General features: G+C 38.9%; 6 protein-coding genes across 6 annotated transcripts; 3 read left to right on the top strand and 3 right to left on the bottom strand.

Annotated features, from left to right (window-relative positions):
- Window positions 1–376: 376 nt before the first annotated feature.
- Window positions 377–4,485, bottom strand: CBG14831 (the record flags this gene model as incomplete). Its single annotated transcript, XM_002644767.2, has 8 exons — window positions 377–667; window positions 1,152–1,370; window positions 1,416–1,577; window positions 1,624–1,853; window positions 2,633–2,748; window positions 3,441–3,538; window positions 4,154–4,296; window positions 4,347–4,485. 8 exons carry the CDS (start codon window positions 4,483–4,485, stop codon window positions 377–379), a joined length of 1,398 nt encoding a protein of 465 aa, XP_002644813.2.
- Window positions 2,151–2,589, top strand: CBG14832 (the record flags this gene model as incomplete). The annotated part of the gene is made up of 3 exons (XM_002644768.1): window positions 2,151–2,281; window positions 2,328–2,397; window positions 2,443–2,589. 3 exons carry the CDS (start codon window positions 2,151–2,153, stop codon window positions 2,587–2,589), a joined length of 348 nt encoding a protein of 115 aa, XP_002644814.1.
- Window positions 4,486–8,222: 3,737 nt separating the features above from the next.
- Window positions 8,223–12,911, bottom strand: CBG14830 (the record flags this gene model as incomplete). Its single annotated transcript, XM_045239797.1, has 14 exons — window positions 8,223–8,256; window positions 8,310–8,417; window positions 8,470–8,684; window positions 9,293–9,434; window positions 9,482–9,612; window positions 9,657–9,774; window positions 9,826–9,978; window positions 10,022–10,180; window positions 10,236–10,321; window positions 10,372–10,564; window positions 10,617–10,732; window positions 11,100–11,180; window positions 11,225–11,362; window positions 12,873–12,911. 14 exons carry the CDS (start codon window positions 12,909–12,911, stop codon window positions 8,223–8,225), a joined length of 1,713 nt encoding a protein of 570 aa, XP_045095534.1.
- A 262-nt stretch (window positions 12,912–13,173) lies between these two features.
- Cbr-hsp-3 lies at window positions 13,174–15,559 on the top strand (the record flags this gene model as incomplete). Its single annotated transcript, XM_002644765.1, has 4 exons — window positions 13,174–13,360; window positions 13,436–13,909; window positions 14,154–14,899; window positions 14,981–15,559. The coding sequence occupies 4 exons, from the start codon at window positions 13,174–13,176 to the stop codon at window positions 15,557–15,559; spliced, it is 1,986 nt and encodes a 661-aa protein (XP_002644811.1).
- A 61-nt stretch (window positions 15,560–15,620) lies between these two features.
- CBG14828 lies at window positions 15,621–16,654 on the bottom strand (the record flags this gene model as incomplete). The annotated part of the gene is made up of 2 exons (XM_045239796.1): window positions 15,621–15,698; window positions 16,541–16,654. The coding sequence occupies 2 exons, from the start codon at window positions 16,652–16,654 to the stop codon at window positions 15,621–15,623; spliced, it is 192 nt and encodes a 63-aa protein (XP_045095533.1).
- Window positions 16,655–17,862: 1,208 nt separating this feature from the next.
- On the top strand, window positions 17,863–20,858 carry CBG14827 (the record flags this gene model as incomplete). Its single annotated transcript, XM_045239794.1, has 12 exons — window positions 17,863–18,110; window positions 18,156–18,440; window positions 18,485–18,769; window positions 18,815–18,992; window positions 19,041–19,145; window positions 19,190–19,356; window positions 19,593–19,692; window positions 19,734–19,975; window positions 20,017–20,347; window positions 20,383–20,552; window positions 20,600–20,695; window positions 20,747–20,858. 12 exons carry the CDS (start codon window positions 17,863–17,865, stop codon window positions 20,856–20,858), a joined length of 2,319 nt encoding a protein of 772 aa, XP_045095532.1.
- Window positions 20,859–23,195: the final 2,337 nt, after the last annotated feature.

Here is a 23,195-nt window from a genome sequence, read left to right as displayed (position 1 = left end):
AAACGTTGTACAATTCACAGAATGTGTGGGGTGACTAGGGACAAAAAACTAGTATGAGTTGATCAAGTGTTTTGATCGACCAGCAAGCAATTTGAATAGGGTTGGAAGTCAAGTTGAAATATGACAGCGATTGGAATGTGTGGGTGGGAATACAGGGAAAAATATTCTATAAAAATACAGATGAAATATGTACCTGCATTGTGAAAGAAAAAGAGCACAAACAAGCGAGAAATGAATTGCGAAAACTGGCTAGATGGGCACCATGGGGTCATAGAAACTTGGGTTGAAGAGTGTTGTTGACTAGAATAATACGTGAACATGAAAGTACGTAAATATTACATATGAGAAGATAAACGCGGGTTGTGAACAAGAATATTTACTTGGGACCGGTTGAATTGGCATCTGATGAGCTTCCGAAGAGAAGGGTCACTTTTTGAAGGTGATGACCAAAGAAGATGGCCAAGAAAAGTAGTCCAAAAGCCATGGCGGAACGGTTACGGGATCCGGTCAATGGGCGAACGAGGTCGAGAATCGAGGCGACAACGAAGAGAGCAATTTTGAGGAGCTCGACGACAATGTTACCAGCTGTGAGAGCCACGCGTTGCCAGACATTGCTTGTAAGCTTCACTTGTCGGACATCCACCAATGCGTTCTCGATTCTGACCATCTAAAAAATGAGAATTGGTTTTAACTGACAGGGAAAGAATGGAGAAGTGAATCTGAAAATGCGCTATTCATATTGAAAGCCTGGTATATTTCCCAAACCTATCATACTTCTTCTAATAGAAGCCCATCGGAACTGTCCACGTTGAGTTCATTTATCTCAGTTCTTTCAAAAGATATCAAGAATCTGTCTACTGATTAAATATTGGCGATATTATGAAAAAATGTATCTGTTAAAAGCTTCAAATATATCTCATATTAACGCAGATGATTGATTTAAAAATTTCGGGTTTGTGTGGGCTTCTATTAGAAGAAATACGGTAATCTGGAATCCCAAGAGGAAGTTTTTACCCAAAAATTGTGATAATAGGCAGTGGACCGAAATTGAGCCTTTCAGAAGCTCTAGATAAAAACCTGAAGCGCAATTCTTTCTTGGCATCGTTCGCCAAGCTGACACAACACCCATTATTCATCAATCAAAAACTTACGTGATTCTGCAAAGACTCCATATTCTCCTCAACAGTCCGGAAGCGATCATTGTGCTGATAGTCGACACGTGTCGCCATCAAGTTCTGCTCCTTTAGCGCAGCAATCTCAGCTTGCTGCAATTCGACAGCCTCATTGAGCAATTCCTCGAGCTTCGTCGTCTTGAAACGCTCCTCTTCCAAAGCTTCAGCGTAGAAACGGATTTCCTTTTTGATCTCGTCCTAAACAAAATTTAATGAAATTTCATAATTTACCGCAATTCTTACCTCAAGTCTGTCATATTTTCTATCAATCATGAGCAAGTGATTCAGAATTCCGTTGAGATGATCGTGAATGGCACTGAAGCCATCATCGCCGTTCGTCGGTCCGTGATTGTTCGAGTTAGCATTGCTAGAGTTGAAGTAGAGACTGTTGTCGCAAGTGTGGTACTGAAAATGTGGTTTTGAGATTCCGAAATATGGAAATCGAAATTACAGGCAAGTTGGAAGTCTCATCTGCAACACTATCGGGACGTGAGTCTGGTGAGCTATGCTCCTCAATCTTGAAGGTGCTAACGGGCTCCAAAGTGCTAAGCGTAAGATTTGGCGGCAACGTGGAACTTCCACGCACAGACTCGCGATTCTTCTTTTCTTTATGTTCGGCATCCTCAGCGTCGGCACTTTTGCGTGCAGTGGTGAAGAACGTGGATTGTCCGGTCTTTCCAACTGAAATCAGAAAGCCATTTTGAGTGAGAGCGTACATCGGTTTTGCGGGGTTCCAGAAAGAACCTTGTGTGACACATCGGAACGCAAACATTTTTCCGAATTTGGCGCAGAGATTAGATATGTTTATCAAGCAGATTGAGAGTGAAACGTTTGGCATATTTTCTTTCGAAATGTACTATGATGTATTACAAAGTCAACTGATGAGGCATATCTGCGCAAATATCATCCAAGATTTTCTGTATAAAACATGCCTCTCAAAGGGAAAAATTCACATTTTCTCTCGTCAAAGCTTAAAGCATGTTTTCTACAAAATCTGTTTTTTTCCTCGTCCTTCTCCCAGTTGTCGCTTATTGCTATAAGTGTGCAGTATCTGACAGCGCCACTGACAACGGTGTCTCAGATTGCTCATCGTCTAACTTCTGTGTCACGTGAGTTCATTGATTTGTTATACTTTCAAATACTAAATATTTCCAGCATGGAAGAGTACAATGCCAATGGAGACTGGGTCAAGGAAGTCAGACAATGCGACCATATAAATTGCCGAGTGAGTTTTTCAATTTTTTTTCGAAAATTTATTTAATTTTTTTAGTCCAACGGAAAGCGCAGCGTCTACAACCCAGCTGGACTTACTACCACAACCTATGATTGCTGTACTGGAGACTACTGTAACAGTGCTACAAGCAAAGGACTTATTGCTCTCCCTGTCCTAATTTTGTCCTATGTTCTTTTCAAGTGATTCTAATAAAACTCATTTGTTGTTGATGGCGTTGTTTTCTTACCTCCAACATTTCCATTATGAGTACTGCTCACATTGTCTGCCGAGAAAGCCGACTTGACACGTTGAGCCAACTCAATTGGGGCATTTACCATGGTTTCGGTCATTCCCTTTGCTTTTCTGAAACAACGAGCAATGTTAGTTAAAAGGGAGAAAAAGAGAAAAAAAAATTGGGATTCAAAATACTGGAGGAGACATTTAGATGCCAAAGTAGTGGTGGTAGTCAAGGGAAGCATCTACTCGAAAAGAGGGTGAATGTCGTTTTTCGAAAAAAAAAACCAATCTATATTTTGTCGCTTTTTTTCTCTAGATTGGATTCTAAAATATAACACGCTACATTTTGTCAATCACAGAAATGGCAATGAAGCTAGAAATGTCGTTTTTGGCAGAAAGAAAATTTTCTTTTCCTATCAGCCTTCCCACACAGAATGGATTTGATAGGATTCCGTTTATTTTAAGGACTTGTGAAAAAATCAAAATGTTCGAATTTCGCTCAAATGCCATTCGGTTTTGCAGATGTCTTTTGTGTGAGATGGCATTTAGTTTTTTTTTCGATTTTTCAAGAAAATTGAATGAACATCCTCCGGATGCACCAGAGCACAATTAGCTCTGAGTGAAGGTTCTGGAGGATGGGCGGTTTCCGTTTGTTCCTATCGCTCTTATCAATGTCATGGTACGAATCAGGCAATAAAAAGGGACGGTCCTATTTGCATAAATCATACCGTTCCTTTTTTTTCCTATCACCGATACATACCAACCTTCTCCTTATCTTTTTATTTTTTGCTTTCTGAAAATCCATTGTTATAGCTCACCTTATTCCGACCGGAAACACACGCGATTTCGACGGACTTGGCTCATACTCTCCGGCGTCGACCTGCCTCAGGCGCTCCTCGTAGTCAATCAGCTTCTTCTGGAATAAGGAAATTGTGAGTTGTGAGAAGTAAAAGTTTTGGGGAAAAAGAATTTGACTAATGATGTGTTAGGAAATGGATCTAGAAGAGTAGAAAACTTGCTTATGTGAAAATGGCAACTTGGCTTTAAGCTAATTGTTATAGCAGTGAGTATTTTACACTCAAACTAAATGCTAATATTCTTAAAGTTACAGTTGGCTGAGGAGAGAATTTAACTGACAGATGTATTTTGCTCAGCTAATCAGTTCAACATATACTTCCCTTTCATTCATAGTGGGAGTGAAGAGATTCAAAAAGACTAAATTCTTTATCTGTTCTTACTAACTTTGTGCAAGCGTTCGGCTGAATTGGTTCCTTACAGTTCAGATCCCTATGGCCTAGTAACCGAAAAATATTTTGAAAACATTTTTTTAAAATTTCTGAACGATATCAAAAAATGTTCAGCTGGAAAAATATTATTGATTCATTAGAGATTATACGGTAAAACTCTAGCCTCCGTATTCAACACAGTTTCTAGCAGTAGCTCTATTCTACATATATATCCATATTACATTTTTATACAGTAACCTCAATTTTCGATATTTTTTAATGATTTACTCAGATTTTCCTCTTACCTGAAGTGTCTCTGTTTCCTGTGTATGTTTTTTGTTTTGTCTCTCAAAGTTGTTTCTGATACGAGCTCTTTGCGGGTTGTCTGGTCCGATGCCGCGTGACATTTCCGACTGTTTCGTGACTGTGAGGAACTTCTCCACGTCGGCTGAAAAATAAAATGAACAGTTTTCATTAGTCCATTTTCGGGATACTCACCTTCTCGTTTCTCGTTCAATGCTCTGAGCTTGTCTTTGATCTCCACCAACTTTTGTACAATTTTCGCTTTTTCTCGCTCATCCCCAATCGAGCTACACGCTCCCTCTGAGGATTTCAGACTTGCCGAGTCTGTTGTCATCTGGAAGAGGCGCATGTTTGAACAAATCCAGAATATGTAGATAAAGAGAAGTTCAGTTTTTCAAGATTGAAAAAAAGTGAATTGAGAAGGGAATAGGAAGACAAGTGACAAAGACCGATTTGAACGTACTGATTCGAAATCTGATATCGAACAGGAAAAAAGAAAAGCGAAACTAGCGAAAGGGTCTTGCTTGTTGCCCCCCGATGATGCCCCCGTGTATTTCCACCGCTGCAAGCTTCTTCTTCTTTTTCTTATTCTTTCTGTTCGCTAGTCCCGCCACAAAGAAACCAAAAACAGGCTACACTTTTCCTTCCAAAAATGGTGGATTGACCGATAACTCTTATCGGCACTTTTGAGAGAAAATCGGAGAACTTTGATAACGATTTTTGTAATGCCTTTTATCACTAAAATTCAATCATACCACCAATCCATCATTAGGAAGAAAAATGAAGATCGAAGGGAAGAAACGAGAAATTCTTTTAGAGGATGACGATAGTATATATATATACCAATAACAACATGATTCATCGTCACCCTCTCTCTGTTCTAATGGACTTTGTAATGCAAAAAAACGTTTGATGAAACATTTCCGGCTTTAAAACGCACTCAAAAACAGGAATCAAACAATTTTTTCTGGTTTCTCACTCTGGTCAACATAAAAAGAAACAGTCTGATGACTCATATTGTTATTGAACAGAAAAAATAAACGGGACAAAGTGCGCTCTGTCCTCTTTCCAACCTTAAAACTTACGCAATGAAATTTGCGATTCCCGAACATTCAGGAATATCTTATCAGTAATCAGACGACATTTTTCATGCCCAAAGAAGTGAAATCGGAATAATAGATTTTTGAGAGAAGCGAGCGAGAAAAAATGTGTTTCCAACACCCCACACTTTTCCCAATTAGCCGATATTCACAATGCATAACAAGAAGTGATGAGAAATAATAGTAAAAAGGAAGTCACTGTTTTCGATAAAAATCAAAATAACATATTAGAAGTTGTGTGGGGAGAGGGACACAGTAAACTGAAGAGTGTGTCAACACTCAACAGGGTTGTCCAAAACGAACGCAAGTGTCGCTACCGTAGATCAAACCTATTGAAGGCTGACTAGTTTGACCATTGGTTGTCACTTCAAAAAAAACTCATAAAGTGATGGTAATGGAAGTTGCTCATATGTGAAAAATACTAGTGAAATTGAAGTTTGAAGGTCTCCTGCACTTCTAACCGGAACATAATTCATGACGATAGAATAGAAGAATAGAAAACGAGTGAGAGCAAGAAATGTTTTACTTCTATGGGTTGTTTTTTCGGACCAAAAGCAAAATAGTGCATGTATTCGCCTTTTCCAAGTATGTAAAAGCTATCCATCCGGGATGTGAAAAGCCCAACATGGAGGGTCCAAAAGACTCTGTTAGTTGTGAAATGACTCTGGGCTATGGGAGGGCGTTGATGTCAATCAAACCACTTTTGAAGATTGACTAAAAAAATTTCTTAGTTTTTTCTTCTTCCATCTTAGTCAACAGGAAATAAGAGGGAGGAATCAAGCGCATTTTCATTTGCCCGTACCCGGTCGTGAAAAGATGGAAGCGGAGGGAATAAAAAACTTCTGCAGGCAGGAAAACTACGCAAATGGAGACAAAAAACGGGGTAGGGAAGAGGATTGGCGGAGGCCGGACGAACGGACTCTGGCGGACACCGCGCAGTCCGATACAAACACTCATTTCTCACAAACCGCATTTAGGGAGTTCTATGAGGCGAGGATAGAAAAGAAATAGAGGCAACAAAACTGAAGGAAAACTATTGGGAAAAAGCCGTCAAAACAAAATATAGGGGTTAGAGTTCAACTTTTTTTTTTCGTTCTATGGGGATGCTTTGTTCCGAAAAGCTAGTGAAAACGAGGCTCGAAAATACAAATTTCAGAACTGTCAAAACGAAACAAGCACTGAAAATGTAGACAGTGGACAAGGCGGGTAAGTACTTTTCTTATCAAAAATTTCTCCCCTCCTCCACCATTTTTTATTTCCAAAACTACACCGTTGACCATTATTCAGCCCTACTCAGAAATTGCATTCTGATCGGTGGAATGCAGGGGGTAAAGTTCTCTTTTTTGTTAGTTTGTTGAGATTACAATTCTTTGATTAATTAAAAGAAAAGAACATGCGAATAGAATGAACTGGAATACTCTATAGTTCCAAATTTCAACGAAAAAAGCGATGCTACGTCAATTCTTATCAAACAGTACGAAATACTCAAAAAACAATGTTAACCCATGCGGAGAAATTGTTATTCTTCCCCCCCCCCCCCCCCCAGCTACTGAGCACCCCGATGTCTGGTCAATCACCAAGAGAAAACAGTAAACAATACAGAGCGCCGCATCAATCAGAAATTTAGCTTACTTGGTTTATAGAAACAATTCATTTTTTTGCTCACTAGCTTTGCCAGAAGAAAAAAAATGGAATATACAGATTAGAAGTTTTATCTATTAGAAGTTTTATCTAGCTAAAACTATGAATTTACTCTTGCCACTATTTATTTTTTTTCAATGCCTGAATTTAATCAAACGGAAGCATTTTCAATTTCCGATGCCGGTAGCGCACGCGATAAACGTTTCGAAATAAGCAATCACTCAAAATAGAATGCCATACCCATTCCATAAAAAACAATAAATGACCTTGCGAGCATACAAACGCTATATACTCATTGAAAACGAGGCGAACAGCTCAATAAAACCCCCAACGAAAAAGAAAATTAGCTCGGAAACCGGTCGAAAAGAAAACAACAATATTAAAAACCCCAATAAAAACAAAAGAATGGGTTATGCCAAACGATTTACCCGGATGGACAATGTCCCCCACCCGACAAGGGTACGCGCTGTACGCAAACACACACGCGCAACGTTGCGGACCTCGTATTGTTTTGTTTTATCGGAGTGTTCGCGGGGTCCCCCCTCTTACCCATAGTCCTCTCATCTCGAACAGCTGTGCAATGCGGCGATCCCTCATTAGATTAGTCTCGTAGCAGGAGTCGTCGTTTTGTCGTTTCGTCTGATGAAAAGAAGATTTGTGAGGTGATATCTGGCGGCAAGAGTTGTATAAAGATGGTCATAAATATTTTTTATTATCATGGACACTTATTCATTATAAAGATAACAAAATACATTAGGTTGAATTACAGAAAATGGGTGAATGAGTACAAAAGCAAGTGACTAACAGGTTCCATATTTTTTTCGGGGTTTCGGAATCACACATATGACTGGAAGTTTTTTTATACAGAACAGAAAATAATAAGGGGAGGAGACTAGAAAGATGAATACTTTGTCCAATACACATTCCTTTCATTAAACAATGTACTTTAAACTACCTATAAAAAAGAAAAGAGAAGAATTTCTCGAAAATCGGAAGATGGTGGTGTAATCAAGAGTGATTAGATAATATTTCTTGAGTGATTGATGTTGTGAAATGTTGCCGATTTTTTCAAAAAAAAATTCTAAGAGAGTTGCATATATCAAAATGCAGAGTACCCGCTTTAGCAAACAAGGATAATATTATTATGATGAAAAAATCAGAGAGCAACAAAAAACTCAGTGAATGATAGGGAAAAAAACGCTTGAAAGGTCTAGATGATCAAACTGTACATAATAGCATTACAATCGAAACGGTTGATAAACTCGCTGCCTTTCTCTTTTCGATACGGCAATTGATCTTCTGTTTTTGTTGTTGTTGTAAGGGATTATAATTAATCTAGCAGAGACTGTTCGTAGGTTTGAGAACTGAACAAACACCCGGATTATATATATACAACCACGCTCATGAAACAACTCACGGTTTCTTCATTAGTTTCTGATGGGGGTAATCCACTTGGTTGTTCGATGATTCATCGGATATCACTCGTCGCGACACATTGGCATCCGAGTATGCTTTCGCGAGAAATCTGCAGAAGAGATTAATTATTTTTTTGATGGAGCAGCAATGGGATGACTCACTGCTCATCCACAACTTGTGGCTCATTGTTATCCTTATCTTTTTTTTCCTCCTTGGGGATCGCCTCGATATCATAGCTATCAAAGTCAGAGTTGAGAAGAAGATAGTTGTGAGAGTTTGCGGGTCGGAACTTGTATCCAACCACAATGAAGAACAAGAAGGTGATGATTTCGACGGCAGCGACTATCACCCATTCCAGGTTGTATGGGAAGAGGAACTGAAAATTGTAATCCGATTTAATAGAGCTTGAAAAAGGCGGTATGGGCTCTAAGAGGCTGAATCTAATGAACTAAAGCAATGATGTAGAACATTGTAGACCAATAATTTGAACTTCCTTTAAATTGGAAAAACTAGCAAACGTCAACTGAAATGAGTAACTATAAAAAAAAACATCTGCGAGCTAAAAAAAGTGTTCTTAATATTCTGACAAGCACGTCGTCTGTTCACTGTATTATGATACCGTATTTTTCTAATAGAAGCCCGCCTAAACTGTCAACGTTAAGCTCAATTATCTCAAGTTCTTTGAAAGATATGAAACATTTGTCTACTGATGAAATATTGGTGATATTATGCTAAATAACTTATCTGTTGACAACCTTTTAATATTTTTTCATGAATCGAGATAATCGAGTTTAAAGTTAGTGGGTTAAGTGAGCTTTTAACAGAGATAGTTGAGCTCAAAGAGCAAGGCTTAACTAGTCTATTATGGCTTTTTGAACTAAAAACCTCAAAAACTAGGTGCAACTCAACATTTTTTAACCGGAGCTGTGAAAAATCTAAGATCACATCATCAGCTGTACCCACAGCTCTTTTCTCAATCCTCACCTTAAAGAGCACACTGAAGAATCGAGTACAATAGATGTAGATGATGACGAGTATATAAAATTGGCGGAATAAGCGCAATTTTTCCAAGTTCGCTGCAGCTTTTCCATCCGTCATCGCTCCGTCATGCAAGTGTTGAATGGACCTAAACGTCATTGAATGTCAGCATTTTCAATAGGATTGAAAACCAACCACACAATTGGTAGTCCAACCAGAAAACAACATAGGATGTCAAGGAAGACAAACAGTTTCAACCAAAGCTGATGGCTCTCCGTTCCGATTTCAGATTCGCTGAGGATAATCAGAAAGATGTTGTCGAGAACCTAAAAATTCAAACTTTTTGGATTTTTTAAACCACCAAATTTACCTGGACAGGAAGGACAAACATGAACAGTTTGCGGTCACGATCTGTCAAGAACTGCTTTATAAATGTGTAGCCTGTTCCAATGAGAATGAGTGTTCCAAAAAGAAGAAGTCCTTTGAGTCTGAAGAGTTTCAAAAATCAAACACTAGTTTCATTTTAAAAAAAACTCTACAAATGAGTGATGTAGTAGAGAACCGCCCAAATCTCCTTTTGCATGCCATATTTGCTCAAAAAATAGTAATTGAGTCCGTGGAAAAACAGTGACACGGATTTTAAGAAGACCAACACCGTCATAAACTTGTGAACTCTATAGATGTTGTCAGAGCTGTAAATTAAAGTTTTTGGTGAATCGTTTATCGTTTTGTTACCTGGATCTACACAGCAGATGACACCAGTAAATAGACAGACCGAAGAACATAATTGACATGTATAAATAGATTTGAGGTTTTGGGATTTCGCTCAATGAGAGATAGGAGTGCCTGTTCCTCTCCACCATATCGACTGTCAGGTCCACAGCCACACGATCACTAAAATCAAGAAGATTCTTTTTATTTCATCATCTCTGCAAAAATAAATGAGCACCTGTATCCGTGTGCTCTGTAATTGTAGCAGTTATGGAACATAAAAACGTACTGTCCGACAATTTTTCCGTCAAAACGGATCGACATCTGCAAGCAATATTAGATCTAGTTGCTAATTCAGGAAATAAGTCGCTTACGTTTGTCGAAAAATGATTCTCATTGTCCACTTGCAGCGGAATATAATTGTCGTAGGCGATTTCTGGTGCACCGGGGTTCAGAAACCTTCCGAACAAATTGCGGAACCACCCACGCTGCTCGATAGGGGCCGTCGGGTTATCCGGTTTGAGCTCTTCCGGTTTTGGTATGCGAACGGCATCTTGAGTTTCACAGCTGAAAAAAATTTTCTTTGAACTTTCGATCTATAAAATGGGAGAACACATACTCTCTGGCAGATTCGCAGATCCGTATGAATTTTCCGATTCCACTGCGATAAACTCGCAAGCGTTTGTTCGGGAGGTCGGCGAAGAAGAAGATCGCGTCGTAGCCTTGGTCAGTTTGCTGGAAAAGTGAAAATTAGGGCAAAAATTGAAATAATTATCAATTTTTGTTTTTTATTATCATTCTTGTCTGTCGGCAACGAATATTGGGGCCGAAAATTTACTAAAAGGCTTATTGTCGGTTCAAAATCCCTGTTTTCTTTTTTGCAAGCTATTTAATTGTGCTTTCCTTTCCAAATTCTTAAAAATGTGTTGGATTTTTTCAGAGAATTTTTTTTGTGTACTTTTATACTTTTTAGAATTACATCGTTTCGTTTAACCTCAATCCGCCTGTTTTACCACCACGCCAAGAGCTATTTTTTTCAGCTGTCCATTTTTTGAATACTCATTTACAGTTCCTCATTCTCCCTTATTTTCTAATCACTCACTTGTAACTGGCAAACGTGAGGATTCGATCCGACTCCTCTCGTTATAATCGAGCCCAAAGAAAGCGAGAATCCGATGACACCCTGCAAAAATCGATATAATTCCACCTTTCCTGTGCTGCTCTCACTAATTTATCGGCATTTTCGGTCGAGTCGACAGAATCTTTGATTTTTTCAGGAACAGTAAAATTGTTGATAGCAATGTTCAGAGTACCGTTGACACCATATCCAAATTCACTGATAATGATATTTCTTCGCGAGTCGTCCTGTAAATATTAGTTCTTCGTTTTGTTTGCCTATTTTGTGCCTACCCGGAGTGCTAGATGATGGAATTTGCCTGTTATTGTACAGATAACAATGGTCAGAAGTAATATTCGAAGCCACATTCAAGTTTTTATCTGTAACAAAGGTTTAAAGTTTTTGAAAACAAAAAAAAACGCATTTCAATAGATTTTTCTGTCGAACCAAAAACACGAGGTATGCAATTGACTGGTAAAGACTTTTAGACGTCGAATACTAAACTGAAATGTCACTCGGCAAACTTGAAAAGGGCGTATGGGCGCATCGAAACGTCTGTTGTGTCTAAAAACAAAACTATGGAGAGGAAAATGCGCTCCGTTGATAGAGAGGAGACTCTCGCCTTAATGCATCAAGTAGTCGTAACGTCTTCTCTGTGTGGCTAATGGAGGTCAAACCAAAATAAAGAGGGGTATGAGAAATCGGGTCTTCTCTTAACACTGATGACTAATTTGATGGGAAATAAGCCCAATTATCTTGAAATGAAGGGTTTGAGAATGACTGAAAAGAGAACGCCTATTCCGGAAGCATAACTTGACATCTATATTCACAGTTTTCTTACTGATAATCTCAGTAAGATTAGTTGAGTTAATTTCAGCTCTCCTTACTCTCATTTTTAGGATGATTTTTTCATATTCCAATATTTCTCGGATTCCCAATATCTTCATCCAAAATGCCTTTTAGGGTTATCTCATCGTCCTATCCCAGAGATTTTTATCTTCAAGCTATTCTTCTCTTATTGCATTGGGTCATCTACAGCAGCCACTGCTATTATCGTCGCAAGTGGAGGCCAAGTATTCTTTGTGTCTCCAGTCCTGACCTACATTTTTCTGTGTATCGACGGAGATGTTCTTTTGAAAAAGATCGAGTTCATTTCGTTTCGTATTCGTTGATTTTGCCTTGATCCAATTGGATTTTATTTTGTGATCTCAGCAAAGGTTTATAAGGATTGATTCTTTTGGTTCTTATGTATTAGATTTTCAGAAGCCAAGCCAATAGTTTTTTAAGGATCTTAGATTAACGCCAAAATCAAAATGGATTCGATTTGTTTTTTTTTTACAATTTCGGAATCCAATTTTGAAATTCAATCCATCCAGTAGAATCAACTTGTGTTCTATAGACTTTGCCGTTCCTCGTAATGTTTTAAGTTTCCTTCTCTCATTAAATGTCTCTAATTCATCCAACTTCCCATTTTTATGTATTTCCAATTTTAGGACGTTTATACGCAACGCGACCGCGACGCACCACTCTCCTGACGTGTATTAGGAGTTGTCTTCCATCCTCGATTCTCGGCCAGCAACGTTGCGCTCAACGATTGGTCGGCTGACTCTGCGTCTCTTCGCTCTTTTACTGCGAGAGCCTTCGTTTGTGCTGACGTTGCCTTCTCCCCGCTCTTTAGGCCACGTCGACATGTCGGGCAGTTCGGACGTGTTTCTCTTCCCCCTCTTGCCCTCTTCTCTCGCTCTCCATTTCTGTTACCTTCACAATCCCACCGTCAGTTTGCTCTCTTCTTTTCATCGGATGACGGTACTCCTCTTTCTCAGTTGACCTTGAGCATTCGGGCGGTCTGTATCGGGAGACATTAATGCAGAAGGCGACCTACAAACCAAGGAAATCCGCACGCATTCTGTCTCAAGGACTGACCTTGGATGGCTTTCTCCGTGATCCCTTTTTGATTTAATATCCCATTCTCTCATCTTTCTTCTTTTTTCTTCTTGTAAATTTTTTAGGCCTAAATTAATTTTTCTCTTTTTCCAGGAAGGTAAATCAAACACACAGTATGAAGACCTTATTCTTATTGGGCCTCATCGCCCTCACCGCCGTCAGTGTCTACTGCGAGGAAGAGGAAAAGACCGAGAAGAAGGAGACCAAGTACGGAACCATCATCGGTATCGATCTCGGAACCACCTATTCCTGTGTTGGAGTCTACAAGAACGGACGTGTTGAAATCATCGCTAACGACCAAGGTAAGCAAACTTTCTATTTTAGGAATTAGCAGGATCATCCTCTCACTAACATCATTTTGACGAATTATTTTCCAGGAAACCGTATCACCCCATCGTACGTTGCCTTCTCTGGAGAGCAAGGAGACCGTCTTATCGGAGATGCCGCCAAGAACCAGCTCACCATCAACCCAGAAAACACCATCTTCGATGCCAAACGTCTCATCGGAAGAGATTACAATGACAAGACTGTTCAAGCCGATATCAAGCACTGGCCATTCAAGGTTCTCGACAAGAGCAACAAGCCATCCGTCGAAGTCAAGGTTGGAGCTGACAACAAGCAGTTCACCCCAGAAGAAGTCTCCGCTATGGTTCTCGTCAAGATGAAGGAGATCGCCGAGTCCTACCTCGGAAAGGAAGTCAAGCACGCCGTCGTCACCGTCCCAGCTTACTTCAACGATGCCCAGCGTCAAGCCACTAAAGATGCCGGAACCATCGCTGGATTGAACGTCGTTCGTATCATTAACGAGCCAACCGCCGCCGCCATCGCCTACGGACTTGACAAGAAGGACGGTGAGTTAGTAGAGAGAAAACAGAAAGACCTCTAATATTTGTACGTGGACTACCTTTACCAATGACCGTTTTGTGCAAACAATAGACTTTCGGTCAGTGACTGGTACAGGTTCGCTCATTCGATTGAGGCAATGACAGTGCTGTGTTTGCACAACTCTAGATCCAAATCTAGTGTTTCGAAAACTAGATTTGCTCATTAATAGGGAATTGAGGGACTAGACAATGAACAATAATGTTTTTTCAGGAGAACGCAACATCCTCGTCTTCGATCTTGGAGGTGGTACCTTCGATGTGTCCATGCTCACCATTGACAACGGAGTCTTCGAGGTCTTGGCCACCAACGGAGACACTCACTTGGGAGGAGAAGATTTCGATCAACGTGTCATGGAATACTTCATCAAGCTCTACAAGAAGAAGTCCGGAAAGGATCTCCGCAAGGACAAGCGCGCTGTTCAGAAGCTCCGTCGTGAAGTCGAGAAGGCCAAGAGAGCTCTCTCCACCCAACACCAAACCAAGGTTGAGATCGAGTCCCTCTTCGACGGAGAAGACTTCTCTGAAACCCTCACCCGTGCCAAGTTCGAGGAGCTTAACATGGACCTCTTCCGCGCTACCCTCAAGCCAGTCCAGAAGGTTCTTGAAGACTCTGACCTTAAGAAGGATGACGTTCACGAGATTGTTCTTGTCGGAGGATCTACCAGAATTCCAAAGGTTCAACAACTCATCAAGGAGTTCTTCAACGGAAAGGAGCCATCCCGCGGAATCAACCCTGATGAGGCCGTCGCCTACGGAGCCGCCGTTCAAGGAGGAGTTATCTCTGGAGAGGAAGACACTGGAGAGATCGTTCTTCTCGACGTCAACCCACTTACCATGGGTATCGAGACTGTCGGAGGAGTCATGACCAAGCTTATCTCCCGTAACACCGTCATCCCAACCAAGAAGTCTCAAGTCTTCTCCACCGCCGCCGACAACCAACCAACTGTCACCATCCAGGTAAGTAATGATTGACATAAGGGGAATGTTTTGAAGGATGGAGAGTGAACTAGCCAGATAATTATTTTTTTTTTCTTACAGGTCTTCGAAGGAGAACGCCCAATGACCAAGGACAACCATCAGCTCGGAAAATTCGATCTTACCGGAATCCCACCAGCACCACGTGGAGTCCCACAAATCGAGGTTACCTTTGAGATTGACGTCAACGGAATCCTTCACGTTACCGCTGAGGATAAGGGAACAGGAAACAAGAACAAGATCACTATCACCAACGACCAAAACAGACTCAGCCCTGAAGACATCGAGCGTATGATCAACGACGCCGAGAAGTTCGCTGAGGATGACAAGAAGGTCAAGGAGAAAGCTGAGGCTCGCAACGAGCTTGAGTCTTACGCCTACAGTCTTAAGAACCAGATTGGAGACAAAGAAAAGCTCGGAGGAAAGCTTGATGAGGATGACAAGAAGACCATTGAGGAGGCCGTCGATGAGGCTATCTCTTGGCTCGGATCCAACGCTGATGCTTCTGCTGAAGAGCTCAAGGAGCAGAAAAAGGAGCTCGAGGGCAAGGTTCAACCAATTGTTTCCAAGCTTTACAAGGATGGAGGAGCCGGAGGAGAAGAGGCTCCAGAGGAGGGATCCGACGACAAGGACGAGCTCTAAATCAATCGAATTCTCGAACGCTAATAATAATAATTTATTTGTTTTTCATGTTGAAACTCTCCTAAATTGTTTTTGTTTTTACCAACCTTACAAAAAACCAAAATTTCCCTTTTTTTATAGTTTTTTCTTCTTTCCTTTTCTCTCATCTTCACACGCGGTCTAAATAGTGTTTTAACTAAGAAATGGCTCTCCCTCTCATCACCTGGAAGTACCTTTGTCATAGAACCAACTCTTGTGTTTGTGAAAAATTTCCCAGCGTTTTACTTTGCCTTACTGGTCTTCATCTATTTATTTGCAATTGTCATATGGACATTGTTTTGGAATGAATTTCAATTTATTTTTTGAAAAATCCGGTTGTTTTTATTTTTTTCAGTGTCTGATAAGAAGTGGTGATAGGAAACTATCATTGTCAATTGAAAAATTCTTAGAGATACAACGAAGATGAAAGGATCATTTAAACTATTATTGATAAAATTCTGGAAAGAATAAAAATAGATTATCGAACATTTTTGAACTTCATTGAAATGAAATACTCGAAATACCTGCAGAAATTATTATTTCAGGTGTGAATTTTCCAAAAATAGATTTTCCGAGTATAATTGGAATAATGGAAAAAATTCAGACAAAACTTGAATGTGAGCAAAAAAGAACTGGATACGATGTCATTTCAAAAATGAATATGAAAAAAATGCAATGGAAAACTTATGAAAATTTTTATTTACAAGAGCTAAGACATGAAATTTTTTATTTACAATATTTCGTAACTTTTATTTTCCTCCTGGGAATCCATAACGTCCATAACCTCCTGACGGCTGGTTGAATCTGTTGGATCTGTAATCCTTTTGTCCCCAATGAGTCTGTCATCTCCAGTCGTCATAAAGATTGTTCAAGTCACGCTCGTATCCTCCCCGACGTCTGTAGTTGTCCCGTACATCGTGACGGTTGTAGTCCCATAATCATCAAGATAATAGTTTTACTCACTTTCTCAAGGAATCTCTCATAAGAGCTTGGCCACCCATAACGATTTCCACCTGGTCCAGCGAGAGCGGTAGCCAAAAGCATGACGAAGGCCAAGAATACAGCGAAGGAGTTCATCGTTGATGATGATGTTATGACCATCGAATTCAATTCTTTTTATATCAAATTTTCTAGCAGCGTCTTATGTCTTAATGTTTTAACTTCCCGTCATTGTTTTTTATTAGCTGGTCAACTTTGTCAAGTTCGTTATCATCGCCATGAACTGTCAGACCGTGATGTTAGCGCGGTGTGATTTGACCAATAACAATAGAAAATCGGAAGTGATAGCTAAAGTTCAGTTTCAAGTAAAAAAAAAAGCTAAGAAATATACGGTGATTCATAAAAGTGATGTCATACAAAAATTGCTTGGAATTATAACAGTGACAAGAGCTTGAACAATGGTCCCATGAAAAATCGTAAAATAAAATTACATAGAGTTAGCTTTCGCATGTTTCCAGCAAGTCACCTTTTTCACCAGGTAAAATTGAAATCACACGAAAAGGTTCAAAACGCCAATGATCTTATCTACAAACCGAAAGGTCTCGAGTCGACATGTGGGTCGACCGACAACAAGAGCGACAATGCCCTCACGCGTTTACACTGTGTCTGAGTCGACTCGCGTCGACTAATGCCTCACGCGTTGCGTGTCGACGCGTATCGACACAAGTCGACATTCTCCGAGAGGACTACACGAGAGCGTGAACTGAACTATTTGATTTTGCACGTTTTTTAGTGGATTTTTTATGGTTTTTTAGCATTGTGTTGCTCTGAAAATGAGCAACTTAGTTTTTTGTTTGTTTCGTCTAAGAAAACCGACAACAACTTGTATTTTTGTATTACATATTATGCTTATCCGGCGTCGATGAACCTTCTGGCTGAAAATTTGATTAAAGGCGCATTGCCGGTCCTGAAGCAAAAACAACGACTGTTATCACAGATAAATTTGTTCGTCTTTGATACAGTACTTTGGCATTTTCTATTTTTCTATTATTTTCCTCAGATTTTTGCTTATTTTTGTTGAAATTCTTCACATTCCCATGAATATTCGGCAGAATTTTCTTATAAAATAGAAATACTGTGTAAAATAGGTCAAAATAAAATAATTCAGAAGTACCGTATTTAAGACGCACAAACTTTTCTATAAAACCCGTAGCTATTTTCGTTTCAGAACCGGCATTGCGCATTCAGATACATTTTTGGACACAAAGTATATCACCGCCGGACAGGAATAATAGTACTACCTTTGTTATTGATTTAAGACATAATTTGAAGTGCATTTTTTACAGATGACATCGAAACAGAAATCGCTTGTATGGGATTTTTTCGAAAAAACAGAAAATGGAACTCAAGTTGTTTGTCGAAAATGCCAAACTAAATTAAAATATTTTGGATCGACAAGTGGAATGTTGAAACACGTTGAATCAAATCATCAAGATGAATTGATAGTAATGGGGGACGATAAAATTAAAAGTGAACCGATTTCGGCTTCAATACAATATGCGAACATATCGGAAGCTCTGAACGAATTAGCTTCGTAAGTTGTTCTGTGAAAAATAAAAATAATGAGAAATCTTTTCAGGACCATGTGTACAAACGGTGCTCCTCTCAGTTTGCGAACAACGGTAAAACAGAAATCGCTTGTCTGGGATTTTTTCGAAAAATCAGAAGATGGAACGCAGGTCAGCTGCCAAAAATGTCGAATTCAATTAAAATATTTTGGAGCGACAAGTGGAATGTTAAAACACATTGAATCAAATCATCAAGAAGACATGAAAATAATCGGAAATGCTGAAATTGAAAGTGAAAGAAATACGCTCCCAAATGAACATTCTAACATACTAGAATCTTCGAACGAATTAGCTTTGTAAGTTTGTTGTGAAATTATAAAGTAATAAGAAATCGTTTAAGAATCATGTGTTCAAGCAGTTTTCCGCTTGGTTCGCAGATGACGTCGAAACCAAAATCGCTTGTCTGGGATTTTTTCAAAAAAACAGAAGACGGAACTAAGGTCATTTGTCAAAAATGTCAAACTAAATTAAAATATTTTGGATCGACAAGTGGGATGTTAAAACACGTTGAACAGAATCATCAGGAAGATATGATAAAAATGGGAAAAAGTGCAAATAAGCGAGAAAAAACTTCGGCCTCAATTAAAGGTTATAACGAATCTGAAGCTTTGAATGAATTAGTTTTGTAAGTGCGTTACGAAATTATGAAAACAATGATAAATCGTTTCAGGACCATGTGTACAAGCAGCGTTCCTCTCAATATCGGTAAAAATGAGCACTTTCAAAAGTTCATTCACAACTTAAATCCTGAGTTTTCCTTGCCCTCCACTGATGGAGTTCTTCGTCATATTGCTTCCACCGCCAAATCCTATAGAGATCCAATAAAAAACCAGTTGCAGTCGGTACGAGTAAGTTTTTAAAATGTGAAATCACATGGATATGTTGTTTTCTTTCAGAAATGTGTGATTTCTTTAGATGGCTGGGAAGGGAAATTTGGGAACAAAACTCTCTATGCGATGTTCTTGTATTTTGTTGATAACAAGTTCAGGAGAACAAAATTAGTATGTTAGAGAAATTTATAAAGCTCAATGTTGTGTTTTTACAGTTTCTTGGCATTTGTCACATAGAAGAACCCGTTGATGCTTCAAAAATCGGAAAGTTTGTTCTAGACTTGTTGATAGAATACGATTTGGATTTTTCGAAAGTCTTGGGAGGAATTTGTGAGTCCAGAAGTAACGCCATTACTTTTCTGAAAAGAAATGGCAGATATCAGTAAGTTCCACTTGCAAATCTTCAAAAACGTAACTTTTTTCCGTTTGCCTTGTGGTGCCCACTCCTTCGCAATAATCATCAAAAGTGTATCAGAACTTTCTTCGGTGAAGGAGGTGTTTATCAAAATCAATAAGCTGGCTTCTCATCTCTCCAGTTCAAAAAACGAAAGAGAACTGTTTCAAAAGTGAGTAAAAGGCGATGTACATCACAATATGGAAAAAAATAAAAAATTTCAGACGATCGAAGCTTCACAAAATCTCCAGAAGAATCCCATTGCTCTTCTCAGACACTCTGTGGGGTGGCTGTGTACTGTTGGCTCAGGCATACTCTGATCACGTAAGTAAAAAATTTCAACTTGTACAAATAATTCCTTCCAGTATGAATCGATCAGCACCCTTAGCAATTTCCAATCGTATCTTCTCTCACAAAGCGAGAAAAGTACATTGGATGAGTTTTTGGAATGTACGAAACCGTATATGGAAGCAATTCAAATGTCAGAGAAGGAAGAGACATATGGTTCAGAAATTATAGTACAGTATGCGGGTCTTCTAGATTTTCTTTCAAAAATAGATCAGGACAGTGATATTGTTCGATTATTGAAAGAAGAAACCACTCTGAGGTAACTGGAATAAATTGAAAATGTGACCAGATTATTTTCAGATATGAAGAGTATCTTCAAAATGATATGGCACTCTTCGCATTATATTGTGATCCTCGATTTGTATACTTAGCGGATATTTTGAGAAACATCACCTGGTCTGATATTGAGGAAAAAGTCTCAACTTACTGTGGTATTAACAAAATTTGGAACGATTTTGAGTGGGAAATTAATTGGAATTTTCAGACGCTTCACGCATCGTCAACGCAACAACATCTAGCTCTGAAGGACCTCCTGAGAAAAAATCAAAAAATGATGAGTCGTATTTCACAAAATTTGTGCTGTCAAAAAGAGACACCACCACGACCGCGGAATCAAGACAAGTATGATATCGCAATGTTAAATAAGTTCTCATACTTATTTTACAGACTGAAATTGTAGCCTACCAATCAACTATTCAATCTTCAAGACCACCGACATCTACGGATCCATTGAACTTTTGGATGGTAAATTCTGAACGCCTTCCAAATCTTTCAATACTGGCGCGCCATATTCTTTCGTCTCCATCGTCTACAGCTCAAACTGAGCGCCTTTTTAGGTTAATAAAGATTGAAATTTCCGAAGACTCGAACGAGTGTTTTTCAGCAAATGCGGAAATCTGCCAAAGTGCACTCAAAAATCCCGAGTGCCACTAACTTCGTTCAACGATATTATGCTGAATGTGACTCTTGCGGATCTTCAGTGAGTTGAAACATATTAAAGATAAAAGTGAAAACAGAAAAAACATTTCAGGCGTGGAACTCTGAGTGATTGCGACTCTGATGATTTGGATGATGATGAGGATGAAATCGAAGTTGATCCATTTCCAAATAACTCTGACAGCTTCCTCAACTTGTTGCAGTAACTCCTCCAACAATCCTAATTGTTTTGATTTATTAAAAATTCGTTCTACATTCATCTTACTCAGCCGTTAGGGACGAAATATTTGAAAGATTTTTTTCTAAATATGATATCATATATTTTTGCGACTTTATCAAATACTTTCAACTGGTACGAACTATGTAGTTTGATTATAAAATTTTTGAGAAGTGCATTTTTATACTTTGATTCTTTATTCACTTTTTTTTGTTTATCAAAGAAGCAACAGAAAAAAGGGAAAAACAGAAATAGTATTCAATGTTCAGAAACGCAGAAACGCAGACACTCGAACGACGCTCCGCTCATTCCGAATGCGCCGAGTTTACCGTAAATCGACCCGATTTTTGAGAGCTGAAACTGCTTTGAAGAACATTTTTAGCCTTCGTGTAGAAATTTCAAAGTTTTCATTTTTTGTTATCCGTTAAAATCAAGACTCAAACCTACAGATTTGATTTTTTCGCTGCGATTAACGAATTTGAACTTTCAATTTCTATATTTTCAGGTCTACGCACACAAATGACCGATTTACAGCGATTTTGTCAAAATTCTGCTTACTTTTGTCTGGGAAAATGGTGAGTATTCATCAAAATGTAATTTCTTTTCAAATATAATTATAGATTAGCTAGAATAAAGCCGGGAATCTTAGAAGGAACAGTGCAGTAGACAAATGTTCCGTCAGCACTGTGCATCCAGCCACTATGTCACTTGGAGAAGTAGAACTGATTAATTGGTGAAAAAGTGTTGCGAAAACTATCGAGAATTGAAATTAATGCTTTCTAATTGGTTGATGCCGGAAATTTAGGAAGAAATATCCTTAGAAGTCGTTGGACAACTGGAATTCGTCAGCACTGTGCATCGAGCTACTTTATTCGTTTGATGGTAAAAGGCCAGTAATAAATTCGTATTAGTAAGAGATTGGCATCATCGAAAACAGAAGAAAACAGAGATCAATCGTTTCAGGGATGCCGCAGTGCTGTCGTCGACTCAATAAAACATCGTTGTTGCGCGTAAGATGCGCGGCAAAGAGGATGAAATTAGAAACCGATCTCTAAACGTAATGTAATGCAATGATCTGGCGAAACTCGACAAATTAGCAGCAATCAACTGCGCCAATCAAACGAAAATGGTCTCTTGAAAAGTTTTTTTGATTACAGCCAGTGTGCCTTATCGACAAAGATTTTCCGATTTTGTCGACAAATTCACCTGAAGAATTATCGATAAATTTGTCGATAAAAAACGATAAACTTTTGTCGATAAATTATCGGTAAATTTGTCGAAAGTAATTTATCGACAAATTTATCGACAAAATTTTGTTGACAAATTGTCGATAAATTTTTCGTTTTCTTTGTCGATAAATTTGTCGAACGGGGCATTTGTCGACAAATGATCGACAAAAAATTGCTATTGACCGCCGGAATTACTTGTAAAAAATCGTATCTCATCTTTTCTTTTCTAGGCCATCTGACCTGGTGGCCTAATTTTTCCAACACGAATTTTCTATGCCACCAAACTTTTTGACCTGAAAATGATCTGATGTTAACATGGTGGATTTTTTAGCCATTTTAACATGGTGGCCTAGACTTTTGCAATATGAGTTTTCTAGGCCACCAATATTTTTGACCTAGAAATGGTCAGAAATTCACCTGGTACATTTTTTGAGCCATTTTGGGGTGGTGGCCTAACATTTGCAAGTTGAGTTTTCTAGGCCGCCAACTTTTTTGACTTAAAAATGATCAGATATTCATCTGGTATGTTTTATTGGCCATTTTTACATGGTGGCCTAGAAAACTCACCGCGCGAAAGTNCGCCACATTCTAAAATGACCTAAAAAACATCAGGTGAACATCAGATCATTTCTAGGCTAAAAAGAATCGTGGCCTAGAAAATTCGTGTTGTGAATGTTGGGCTACCGAGCCATGTAGCCTATAAAGTTTTCCTGGGTAAGTTCTTCCATCATTCTAGGCGTCCTAGGAAAAAATGGTAACGATACGATTTTTACAAGTAATTCCGGCGGTTAATAGCAATTTTTGTCGACAATTTGTCGATAATTTTGTCGAAAAATTGTCGACAAACAGCATTTTTATCGACAAATTTATTGACAAATTGTCGATAAATGGGGTTTTTATCGACAATTTGTCGGTAATTTTCCGATAAATTTACCGGTAAATACCGTAAAACCTCTAATAGAACGACACCCGGATCGTCCACTTTGAGCCTATATATCTCATTTTCTGTGAAAGATATCAAAAAGTGGCTGACTAGTAAAATGTTGCTGATATCCTGATAAACATTTTACTAGTTAACCACTTTTTGATATCTTTCA

Source organism: Caenorhabditis briggsae, assembly GCF_000004555.2.
Source record: "Caenorhabditis briggsae complete genome, chrX, whole genome shotgun sequence".
In the NCBI taxonomy this organism is placed as follows: Eukaryota; Metazoa; Nematoda; class Chromadorea; order Rhabditida; family Rhabditidae; genus Caenorhabditis; species Caenorhabditis briggsae.
Note: the sequence above shows the minus strand (reverse complement) of the source record. Positions and strands in the feature narration are given on the sequence as shown.